Source organism: Rhipicephalus microplus, unplaced genomic scaffold (genome assembly GCF_043290135.1).
Source record: "Rhipicephalus microplus isolate Deutch F79 unplaced genomic scaffold, USDA_Rmic scaffold_13, whole genome shotgun sequence".
Taxonomy (NCBI): Eukaryota; Metazoa; Arthropoda; class Arachnida; order Ixodida; family Ixodidae; genus Rhipicephalus; species Rhipicephalus microplus.
The window spans coordinates 34,666,610-34,679,514 of NW_027464586.1; the positions used below are offsets into that span (position 1 = coordinate 34,666,610).

The 12,905-nt window shown below is 48.1% G+C and overlaps 1 protein-coding gene across 1 annotated transcript in view; it reads left to right on the plus strand.

Annotated features, from left to right (window-relative positions):
- Positions 1–12,905, plus strand: part of Cadps (calcium-dependent secretion activator 1) — a 721,673-nt gene that overhangs the window by 563,809 nt on the left and 144,959 nt on the right. The window contains exon 27 of the mRNA XM_075882731.1: positions 348–431. Within this exon, the coding sequence (XP_075738846.1) occupies positions 348–431 (84 nt within the window). The remainder of the gene's footprint in view (positions 1–347; positions 432–12,905) is intronic.

The following is a 12,905-nucleotide window of genomic DNA, read 5'->3' on the forward strand; positions in this document are numbered from 1 at the left end:
TTCTTACTCTTGAGCGGCTTGATGACAAGTGAAGACTACGGCTAGGCAAGCACCTAGAAAGAGCCTTCAAGCTTTGCACTTTGTGAAGGCATTTTGTTCATTAGCTGTATTTATTGATAAAGCACACATTGTGCATGCGCAGATGAACAGATTTTCTGGGCAAATCACGCAAGACCGCTTAGGAACAAGAAGCACGCAAACAACTCCTGTGCATAGTGTTAAACATGGCACTAAGTTTCTTATCAGTCACAATCTTGCAGTACACAATCTACATCATCTCGTAATGAATTACTCTAATGTTGAAAAGATTGCTTGGTGCGTATGCAGGAAGTGTGCTTTTTTTGCAGCTGACCAGCATGCTGGAAGTTACCTTGACGAAGCTGTCCCGCTACGACGAAGGCAGTCTGCTGGCACCGATCCTCTCCCTCACGGTGAGTGCTCATGCCTTACGCGAGGACCAACAAGGCCTGCCGCACGACTCGGAGAGGCTCGCAAAATGCTGGTTGGATAACAGTCTATGTTCCCGTGGTGCACCTTGCAGGCGACAGTGCGAGGTATGGTGGCCTCACGTAGCAGTCTGGCTAATCGTGATGATGCCAGGCACCAAGACTTCCAAAATTGCCGCTTGTGCATCACCAACTGGGAAAACATCACAATGTTTTGTGCGAGTTCTTGACGATGTGACGACAGCAGTAACTGAAAGTTGTTCTCAAAAACACTTTAATTATGTCTAAAGGGTATACTCACACTTAGTAGTACAATTTCTACACTCTTGAGAGCTTCGCCTTTGAATTGATGAGAGAAAAAAAAAATGTAACTGATAGTTTACATGTCAGAATCTCTTTTATTTTATTAGTTTCTGTCTTGAAACCGGTTTAAATGTAGTGCATTCATATGGCTTGGTTAAAGGACTCTGACGCTGTTGGGCCACATTACCAATATGTGTGGCCGGGAAAGGTTTTTCAATTCTTGAAGCACATGGCTTTCTTCTTTTCTTTTCACCAGCTACATATATAGTGGAATTTGGACGGCACAAGTGGTTAGGCTTCGGAATGTCCTCACCAAAAAACCATGACCATGCTGTGTTATTAAATCTAAACTTTCCGTGCAAGCCTCCGTTTTTATCTCTATCAGGCTGCTGATTCTTGTTGCCTTCATGGTAACAGTAAAGGTTCACCTGTTTACCAGCTGCAGGTGGAAGACCTGAGTGCCTGTCCCAAAATCAGGGGTGGTGGCGGCACAGAAGTCGGGTGGGGGTTACAGATTCAGGACTGGATAGTTATTGAGGCGACAGAATTATCTTCGAACAAATCCCCCCCAAAATTCGATAAACACTCGCCAGTGAAATTTCGACAGTCAGTATTTATCTAACAAACTACGACTTTAAAAGGGCTCTTTGAAGGTTCAAAGGGCATTTTGTATACTGAGAATCAAAATCATCAGTCGGAAAAAGCACCCTTCCGTCACGGGGAGCAAACTCGTAATGTATGCTTGCGTCTACAGCAACAGGCTACAACACCTACAACAATTGTAGGTGTTTTTCCAGGGTGGCGCCAGGATTTTTATTTTCTTGCCGTCATGGCGGCCGTCATTCACCGTATATCTATGCGTACATATATATATATGCATGTACATATATATATATATATATATATATATATATATATATATATATATATATATATATATTGTACCGAAGCATAGTGGTGCCAGCTCTGTGCCAGCGTGAAAGAAGACGTTGACGTTCGTGTGTGGCTCGTGCTTGCCGGGTTCCTGCCTGTACCAGCTTGTTGCGGCTAACGTTTCTGGAATAATAACCTGTGTTTTTATGCAACCTTGCTCGTTGCATTTGGTGGAAACGTGCTGGGTAACGTCCTGGAGCTCCGCAGCCGTAAGCTACCATCTCAGTCCACGATGACCGAGCGCGTCGATCCCCCACAAGGCTCTTCCACGCTGCCACCCGTCATGTGTTCTGGTGTACTTCGTCTGCGTGACCCACCAGTATACAACGGCGCTGAAGATCAAGATGTCGAGGACTGGCTGGCAGAGTACGAGCATGCCAGCGCGATTAACAAGTGGGATGACCCTGCGAAGCTGATTCACGTCATCTTCTACTTGACGGATTTGGCCAACCTATGGTTCACCAACCACCAAGCCGACATCCCCACCTGGTCGGTTTTCAAAGAGGCCGTCACCTCGTTTTTCGGTCGTCCAGCCATGCGTAAGCTTCGCGCTGAACTGGGACTGCGGGGACGATTTCAGCGAAATGGTGAGAGCCTCACAAGCTACATTGAGGATGTGATCAGCCTCTGTAGGCGAGTTGATGACAGGATGACGGAGGCTGACAGAATAAAGAACATAATGAAAGGCATTGATGACGACGCTTTTCATATGCTTGTGGCCAAAGACCCACACACCGTCACGGCCTTGATTCAGTTATGTCAAAGTTTCGATGAGCTGCGCAAGCAACGAGTTTCTACACGTCGCGCTAATACGCAGACAGCTGATATTTCGGCCTTGGAGTGCAAAAGCAGTGGCCCCGACTACAGCGTGTTAATGCCTCAAATTCAACAGTACATCCGGGAGGAAGTTGCTCGACAGCTCTCTCTTGTTGCCACCATCAACGAGACCCCCACAACACTGGACCACTCACTTCGCCGTGCTATTCAGACGCAAGTTGCCGAGGCTCTCCCTTCGCCCACATCCCCAATATCAGTGGCTGCACCGCTGACTTATGCAGAAGCCGTCCGCCGACCTTCTGCCCAACCGCCGCTCCCTTCATACAGTCCAGCCACCAACTACTACAGGTCACCAGTTTCAGTTTATCCGGTAAATCGGCCCATTCCACCACCTCGAGCACCTGCCAACTCTTGGCGTACTCCGGATAACCGGCCCATCTGCTACAACTGTGGTATTCCAGGACATGTTGCGCGCTACTGTCGTCGCCGTGGATTCTATTTTAATGATGTGCAGCATTCCGGCAACATACCTCGGCCATCAGAATCGCATGTGACACCTGATTCGCATGACCCCCGCTCACGTCGACCAGACTTCAGCCGACGTCGATCTCCTTCACCCCGTCTTCGGTCTCCTTCCCCCATGCTTCGCCGTTCCAACCACGCCCAGGAGGAAAACTGACAGTCGCAGTTCCTGAGGCAAGAGCTGCGCCACCGACGAAATTTCCAAGGCCTCATCTATCGCCCCCTAACGAGATTGCCGTGTTTGTGGATGGTTTCGCCACAACTGCTCTTGTCGACACAGGTGCCGCTATTTGTATAATCAGTGAAGTGTTATGCCGCAAACTGAACAAAGTGACGACTCCACTGGTTGAAATTTCTTTACGCACGGCGAGTTCGCAACACGTCCAACCTTCTGCCACATGCACTGCTCGTGTTGTGATTCAAGGAGTGCTTTACATCGTAGAATTTGTCGTCCTTCCGCATGCGTCACATGAAATCATCCTGGGATGGAACTTTCTTTCCGCTAATCATGCGGTTGTCGACTGCGCTCGTGCTCAACTCGTTTTGTTTCCATTCAGCACGACATTCATAGATCTCCCTCGCTCACCCAAAAAGGTGATCGTCGCCGCTGACGTCGTCATTTCTGCTTTTTCGGTCACCGCGGTATCTCTTTTGTGCAACTCCGTTTCCGATTCAACTGCCCTATTTATGCCGTCACAAGAATGCGCTCGTCGCCGGAACCTTGTCGTCCCGTTTGCCGTCATAACACTTGCCGATGGCTCCAGTGCCGTGTACGTGTGCAATCCGTTCCCTTGTCCCGCTACCTTATTGCATGGCGAATGCATTGGGAGTCTTGACACTTATGATGACATCTTTCCCTTCGATGCCCGTTCTGATACGACACCGATGTCCGTGGATGCTGTCACAGCTGGCACCGCGCCCTCACTACCTGACGAAGACGTTCTGTTGCGCAGCGTAGACACCGGCCTTACGCAAGACCAGCGCAATCAGCTCATTCAACTACTTGACCGTTTCCGCGCCTCCTTCGACCACGGACAACCTCCCTTGGGACGCACGTCAGTTGTCGCTCACCATATCGACACCGGTCATCATACTCCACTTCGTCAGCGCCCCTACCGCGTCTCGCAGGCCGAGCGTGAAGTCATCACTCAACACGTCGACGAGATGCTGCAACGTGGTGTTATTCAGCACTCACACAGTCCTTGGGCTTCGCCAGTGGTCCTCGTGCGAAAAAAGGATGGCTCCATCAGGTTTTGCGTGGATTATCGTCGACTAAACAACATCACACGCAAGGATGTTTATCCCCTGCCACGCATTGATGACGCCTTGGATTGCCTTCAAGGTGCGGAGTTTTTCTCTTCACTGGATCTGCGCTCTGGATATTGGCAAGTACCAATGGCTGAACCAGACCGTCCAAAAACGGCGTTTGTGACCCCTGACGGCTTATATGAATTTAATGTAATGCCCTTCGGTCTTTGCAATGCGCCTGCGACTTTTGAAAGAATGATGGACAGTGTCCTCAGGGGACTTAAATGGCACATCTGTCTTTGCTATTTAGACGACATAGTTGTATTCTCGGCGAATTTCGAAACTCATCTTTCCCGTCTGGAACAAGTTCTCCAGTGCCTTACGGCAGCCGGGTTGCAACTTAACTTCAAGAAATGTCGTTTTGGCGCCCGCAGACTCACAATTCTTGGCCACGTCGTTTCAAAAAAAGGAATATCGCCAGATCCTGCCAGACTGCGTGCCGTTGCCGAGTACCCCAAGCCTACTACCCTAAAGGAGCTTCGTAGTTTCATAGGCTTGTGTTCCTATTTTCGGCGTTTCATTCGCAATTTTGCCTCTATAATTGCCCCTCTGACTCAGCTTCTCTCCCGTAGCACGGACCTCTCTGGCTGGAATTCCCACTGCGATGAGGCATTCACGGCGCTACGCCGGCTACTCATCCCTCCGCCAGTTCTCCGCCACTTCGATCCCAATGCACCCACTGAAATTCACACGGATGCAAGCGGTGTCGGCCTCGGTGCCATTCTCGTTCAACGCAAGGATGGCTGCGACGAGTACGTTGTCGCCTATGCCAGCCGTACACTAACGAAGGCAGAGTCCAACTATTCCGTCACGGAAAAGGAGTGCTTGGCTATCATTTGGGCTATAGGAAAATTTCGCACCTACCTTTACGGACGCCAGTTTGATGTTGTCCAGATCACCATGCCTTATGCTGGTTAGCGTCCATGAAAGATCCTACTGGCCGCCTCGCTCGTTGGGCTTTACGCCTTCAGGAATACGATATCCGTGTTGTTTATCGCTCAGGACGCAGATATTCAGACGCCGATGCACTATCCCGTTCTCCACTGCCTCCTGACCTTGCCTGCTTATCAACTCCCATTTGCGATTCGTCATCGTTGAGCATCACTGACATGCCATCCGAACAGCGCAAGGATCCCTGGATCAATTCTTTGCTCGACGTCCTCTCTCACAGTTCGTCAGAAACGACTTCACGCTCCCTCTCTCGTCAAGCAAGACACTTTGCTGTCCGTGAAGGCTTGTTGTATCGCCGCAATTACGTGACGGATGGCCGTAGGTGGCTCCTTGTCATCCCTCGTCATTTGCGTTCGGACATCTGCGCTGCCTTTCACGATGACCCCCAGTGTGGCCACGCTGGAGTATTTAAGACTTACTCTCGCCTTCGTCTAAGATACTACTGGCGCGGCATGTATCGGCACGCTCGCCAGTACGTTCGGTCATGCACCACGTGTCAACGACGCAAGACGCCTTCTCACAGCACTGCTGGCCCTTTGCAACCCTTACCCTGCCCAGCGAGACCATTCGACCGCGTTGGAATTGATATTTATGGTCCTCTACCCAACTCTCTTCGAGGCAACCGCTGGATTATCGTCGCCGTGGATCATTTAACACGCTACGCTGAAACATCTGCGCTGCCTGCTACCACTGCGAAAGACGTTGCGTCCTTTCTTCTTCACCATCTCATTTTGCGACACGGTGCACCTCGTGAATTACTCAGTGACCGTGGACGCGTGTTTCTCTCGAACGCCGTCGACGAGCTACTCAAGGCATGTCGCACTGTCCATAGGAAATCCTCGGCATACCATCCCCAAACCAATGGCATGACAGAACGCTTTAACCGTACCCTTGGAGATATGCTTGCCATGTACGCCTCTGACGACCACACTAATTGGGACCAAGTGCTCCCTTTTGTCACGTACGCGTACAACTCTGCGCCACAAACAACCACTGGCTTTTCTCCTTTCTTCCTTCTGTACGGACGTGAGCCATCATGCTCCATGGACACCATTCTCCCTTACAGGCCTGATGTTTCCGAAGCGACGCCTGTTTCCGAAGCAGCTGCTTTATGCCGAAGAGTGTCGTCAACTCGCTCGCTCATTTACCGCACAAGACCAATGACGCCAGAAAACTGACCACGATTCCTCTGCGTCTACTGTACACTATAACCCAGGAATGCTGGTTTGGCTCTGGGTCCCGTCTACCCCTCCCGGTCTTTCCCCGAAGCTTTCGTCGAAATACCATGGCCCCTACCGTGTGGTGCGGCAAACATCTCCTGTCAACTATGAAGTTGAGCCCATTGATCCACCCTCGGACCAACGCTGCCGTGGGCGTGAAACAGTACACGTATCACGCCTCAAACCGTGCTATGACCCCCTTGTCGTGTCCTTTCCCTAGGTCGCCAGGTTGGCTCCTTTCTGCGCGGGGAGTAATTGTACCGAAGCATAGTGGCGCCAGCTCTGTGCCAGCGTGAAAGAAGACGTTGACGTTCGTGTGTGGCTCGTGCTTGCTGGGTTCCTGCCTGTACCAGCTTGTTGCGGCTAACGTTTCTGGAATAATAACCTGTGTTTTTACGCAACCTTGCTCGTTGCAATATATATATATATATATAAAAATAAATACGTATACATATATATACATATACATACGCATATACGCATATATATATCTCCGATGGAGGCGGAAATGTTGTAGGCCCGTGGGCTCAGATTTGGGTGCACGTTAAAGAACCCCAGGTGGTCGAAATTTCCGGAGCCCTCCACTACGGCGTCTCTCATAATCATATGGTGGTTTTGGGACGTTAAACCCCACAAATCAATCATCAATCAACGCAAGACAGGATAAGCATTTGTCCCGTCTTTTTCCTTTCTTTTGGGTTACGGTGGCTAAAAGGAGAGATGTCAGTATCGGCATGCTGGAGAGGAAGCGAGAATTCATCCAGATGTGATGACGCTGCTGTCGGCTCTGAGATGCCTCCCTCGCATGCACACTTAGCAGGTGCTTTTTGCAGCAAATATTTCACGATACTGTGCGGATTACACCAGAGGCTAGCTGACACTTGTCTAGTAGCGTGTATTTGTCTAGCGGCAATGCGTGTATTTGCACTTTATAGTAATGTTTTTTGAACTTGCTTTTTTGTATACTAGCTGCGTGTGCCACTCTCACCCCGAGGCGCTGGAAGATAGACCTGTCGTGAGCTTAGAATCAAAACAACGTCTATGCAGTTCTCACTTTGATGCTGCAGTGTTTTTCGTGGTTTCTTAATTAAAGCCAGTTAGATAACGGTTTCTTTAGGAAAAATCACTATTTTGGCCTGTTTTTAGCCCCCCAATAAATAAAGAAAGCTTCTGCTGCATGGTGTCTTCAAGGGGCACCCTAAGCTATCAAAATATATAATGCTGGGATTCAGGGGCATTTTTTTTAAATGGCATAAATCAAATGTAATCGTCTGAATGCTTGACCATATGATGACATGGGTATTGAATGTAGAACGCTCAAAGTGCCTGCAGTAGTACGCCGCATTTAAAATCGTACAGAAGTGAAAAAGAAGGTAGAGGATTATATGGCTTTAGCGCACCACAACAAGGACATAAAAGAGAGATGTACATACAGCGCTAACCGGCAACTAATGTTACATTTGCGATCATACATGGTATTCATACAGTAACAGTAGATCAATAAAACATTATGTAAAAACTACAGCTCAGCTCATGCACACGTCATCACTGAATAGGACAATCTGCACTCGCCAACGTCAAAGTGAAGATTCTAGATTCTGTTTTTCTTTAGCTGACAGGGCAAGGAAGCCACACCCATACTTTTTTCTTTCATTTTATCAATTTTATAGGCTTCAATGATTTCACGAGTAGTTGAGAACACCGTTATTTTGAAACATAGGGGCGCAACCACACTGTTTAGCTTGGCGTAACCAAACATTTAGCTTGGGCCCACAAGCTCGCATCAAGTTTGTTACCTCCCCTAGTACTGATGCATGAAGTACCGAAAGACAACTTCATAAGATTTCTAGACCTCGGGCTGTATTTTTTGCCAGCAGGAGTGTGCTTGAAATAAACTGGTTCTTCCGTTCACGTCCGCTTATTCAAAATTGGTAGAACATGCGGTGGTAAATTCTTGTTTTCCAGATTCACTGGTGAAATCCTGTCACCACAAGATTAATGCAAGCTTGCGGGCCCAAGCAAAACCTTTAATAGACTCTGGTTATCTTATGCACCTGTTAACCACTGTTGTCGAAAATATAAGCAGCTAAGGAAGGGCAAACGCCAGAGAGCAGGCAGCTTTCACTAAGGCAACCAAGGTTTCTGTAGTACCCCACATGCGTACGATTTCGCATAACTTGCGAAAGATAGTGAGAAAGGCCGGTGCAGACGTAGTGTTTACCGCTCCCTAACGGTTACTAGGAATATGCAAAAAGGTTAATGCAGACAGTGGCTGGAAACGGAATTGTAAGATAAAGCAACGGGCAAAATTTGTGCATTGCAGTCGAAGCATTGTCTATTGTATTTTTTTGACTTGTGAATGCATTTACATAGGCCGAACTCAAACGTGTGTGAGCCAAAGACTCGGGGAACACAAGTTCAATGTAGAAAATGCTGTATCTGGTCATTTGCACATCCACTGTCAGGGGTGTGGTTGCACCTCTATGTTTCAAAACACGCATGTTCTCGATAGGGCCCATGACAGGACGACACGTGAAATCATTAAAGTCCATGAAATGAAACAAAAATGAAAAAAATGGTGTGAGTGTGGCTTCCTTAGCCCTGCCAGCTAAAGAAAAAGGGTATCTAGAATCTTCGCTTTTACGTTGGCGAGTGCAGATTGTCGTAATCAGTGCATGAGCTGTGCTGTATTTTTTACATATCTGCAGTTTTATGCACTGAAACCACGATATGAATATGAGGCATGCCGTATCGAAAGGCTCTGGAATTTTCGACAATGTGGGGTTCCTTAACCTCCACTGACATGGCAAAATGGTGTTTCACCTGTCTCGTCTTTCATTTTTTCGTGGTGTTTTTTCAATTTAAATACCATATTTACTCGCATAATTTGCGCACTTTTTCTCACGATTTGGGGGTGCATAAATTACGCGGGGATTTCACGAGCGCACAGAAGATATTGTGTCCTAATGCGCAGTATATGCATTATGCTCACAGTCCTAATGCTCACAGTCCTAATGCGCAGTATATACAATAATGAAAGAAGAAATAAATGGAGCACAAATAAAGCGTACTTGTTTCTTTTGAAAGAAGCAGTGCACACTTCAACCAGTCAGATCCGGTGACACGTGATCTAGCGGGAATCACTGATCGCGATTGGGAATCATCGTCGCGGCCGCTGCCACCGCTTTCCCGAGCCCCGTCGTGGTGGTCTAGTGGCTAAGGTACTCGGCTGCTGACCAGGAGGTCGCGGGTTCAAAGCCCGGCTGCGACGGCTGCATTTCCGATGGAGGCGGAAATGTCGTAGGCCCGTGTGCTCAGATTTGGATGCACGTTAAAGAACCCCAGGTGGTCGAAATTTCCGGAGCCCTCCACTACGGCGTGTCTCATAATCATATGGTGGTTTTGGGACGTTAAACCCCACAAATCAATCAATCACCATCCTCCCGAAGTGCATCGTCCTCGGTTTCGTCGAGCGCGTTCGAACGCCCCATTTTCTTGATGCTATTTCGACAATGCTGGAAGAAACTAGGTCTCACGACCCAACGATACCGGGAGAACTAATCATATGCACATAATTGAAAAGGCCTCATTAAATGGCAGGAAACTTGCATTAGGAAGGGCGCACTCTTTCTTCTTTTTTGCGTACCAATCGCGCCGGTCATCACGTTGAAGTGGGTCCCCTCGAAGTGCTTTGCGGTGGCACGCTTCCTGTTTTTTTTGGCCAAATTTACAACAGTGAGCTTTGATTTTGTCGTATATATATAATTACTTTAGCACATCACAAGGGAACTGTAAAAAAGGCGTTGGCCGGATGGTGAAACATAAGCTTCCGAAATAGACCAAGCGGGCATTGCAGTGCGGACGCAGAGAACAAAGGGAACAGTAGGCGTGACAGGCTCTGGCATGCCTCTGATGCAGAAAGTCATCGGTGCAGCGACGGGACCGTGCATTCTCTCCTTTATCGGGATGATAGAAATTGGGGGATAAGGGGAGACAAATGCTCGAGCAGTTTCGGCGGCCCCTCAACAGGTTAGTGTTCGGGTGCGGTATTCTAGGGGCCTTATAGTTCGGGAGAAGTCCTTGGAAGAAGGGACTTTGCACTCGCAGCCTGTTTGACTGCGCTTGTCTGCTCAGCGAAGCACGTACCGGACCGAAACACCGAAACATGCGTCGAAAGATTCAAAGGTGCGCGTGCCGGCGAGACGACTTCGGGGGGTCGGGAGCGCGAAATATGCGAGTGAAGACTTTTTTTTCCGAAAAGCTGGCAAAATATTAGGGGTGCACAAATTATGCCAGGGTGCAAATTATACCCGTAAATACGATATGTACGAACGAGCTCAAGTTCACACGCTTCTCATCACACAGCACTCTAGGTGGTCTTCATCAAAATGTGACCACCGGGACAAACATCAAAATTACCTTTTTTTACTGTAATACTTCGACTAGCAAGTTATTTTTGTTTAACTACTATATAAACATTAATTCAACAAAGAAGTAACTTTTATCATAACTACATGTCACTTTACCGTGCCATGTTTTAATTCACGATCTGATGTTTGTGAATACGAAAACATATGCTCCTATCACGAACTTTCGAGCTGATCAATTAAACATTTTCAACGGCTATCTACGCTGTATTGTCAAAATGTAGTAAATGTTTGAGACTTTTAATCATTTATTTACTTTTGCACTCGTTATCAAGCAAAGGCAGAATTTTTTTTTCTGAGTTGCTTTACGCGGCCTCGAAGCAACCTGCACCTGAGCCACGATCATTGTGGCACCATCTCAGGCCCTCTTTGCAAAACGAGGACAGAAGTTCTTCGCTTCTGGAGGCGCCGTCAGTCCACCTAAAATACTTCTAATGCCGTGGTCCCAGCATGTCTTCACATAACAACTGACGTCAGAAAAAGGCAGGGCCAGTAATACCTCTTGTATTCTTGCGAGTGTAGGGAAACACCAAGGTATCTAGCCGTCAGGTCCTCAAGTAGAGCATCCAAAACTTCTGGACGTAACGCTGAAGGTACTAAGGTACTACGATGAGGTAGTTGGCCCGAAGTGGCGAGAAGTTTTTCTTCAGGAGAATGTCGTTCCGCAAGAAAAATGACTCAACTTCTTGTTTGAATACTTTTGTAACAACACGGCCTTGCCCTCGAGGTATTTTACAAGGCTCCTGAGTTCCGGGTCAGCTTGTGGTCGCTCGGCAAAGTCGTCGATACTTATAGTTTCTAGGAAGCAGTCATCATCAGGGTCGTCCTTCAGCAGTGGTTCGACGTGGGTACCTGACAGGCAGTCGGCGCTAGACTTGTAAACGACGGTAACGTCCAATTCCTGATGTCTCAGGCTCCACCGTGCAAGGTGACCTGAAAGGTCCTTTAAGTTAACTAGCCAGGTGGTCCCTCACAACTTTGAAAGGCCTGCCATAGACGTAGGAGCGAAATTTGGTGGTAGCCCAGATAATGGCAAGAAACTCCTCTTCTAGTGTAGAATAGTTGGCTTCTGCCTTCGATAGCGACCAGCTAGCAACTGATGACTCTTTCCAGTTCGTTAGTCCCCTCCACTAGAACGGTGCCAAGTCCTACACTGCTTGCGTCGGTTCCTGTCTCAGCGAATTCGTAGAAATGAACAAGTAGCGGAGGCGTTTGCAAACATCGTTTCAGTTCCTGGAATGCTTACTCTTGCGGCATTTCCCCCTTAAACTCCAATTCAGTCCAGGTATTGTTATTGAGTGGCTCTGCACTACAGGCAAAGATTTTGACGAACCATCTGTAATAGGCGCATAGGCAAAGAAAGGCCTGTTTGTCGGTGGGCGGTGGGAAGTTGGCAATGGCAGCTGTTTTCTGTGGGTCGGCATGAATGCTGGACTTGCTGTTGACGTGGCCCAGGAACAAGAGCTCCTCGAATCCAAAGTGCCACTTTTCTACCTTCAGGGTGAGTCCAGAGTTCTTGTTTGCTTGCAGTACAGCTTCAAGGCGCCGGAGGCATTCGTCGAAGTTTGAGGAAAATGCTACAGCGTCTTCCAGGTACACAAGGCAAGTCTGCCACTTCAAGCCGGTCAGTACGAAATCCATAATGCATTGGAACGTCGCAGTTGCCGAGCAAAGACCAAAAGGCATGACGTTTAACTAGAATAAGTCGTCCGGTGTAATGAAGGCAGTTTTTTCTCGATCTCTCTCTTCGACTTTTATATGCCAATAGCCCGTCTTGAAGTCCATCGAAGAAAAGTACCTCCCATTGTGAAGTCGATCCAGGGCGTTGTCTATCCAGGAGAGATGATACATGTCCTTCGTCGTCATATTGTTCAGGCGGCGACAGTCAAGGCAGGAGCATAGGGTTCCGTCCTTGTTCTTGACTAACACAACAGGTCATGCTCACGTACGCTTTGAAGGTTGGATAATGTCGTCGCGTAGCGTTTCGTTGACTTGTTTCTTTCTGGCGTCACGTTCTC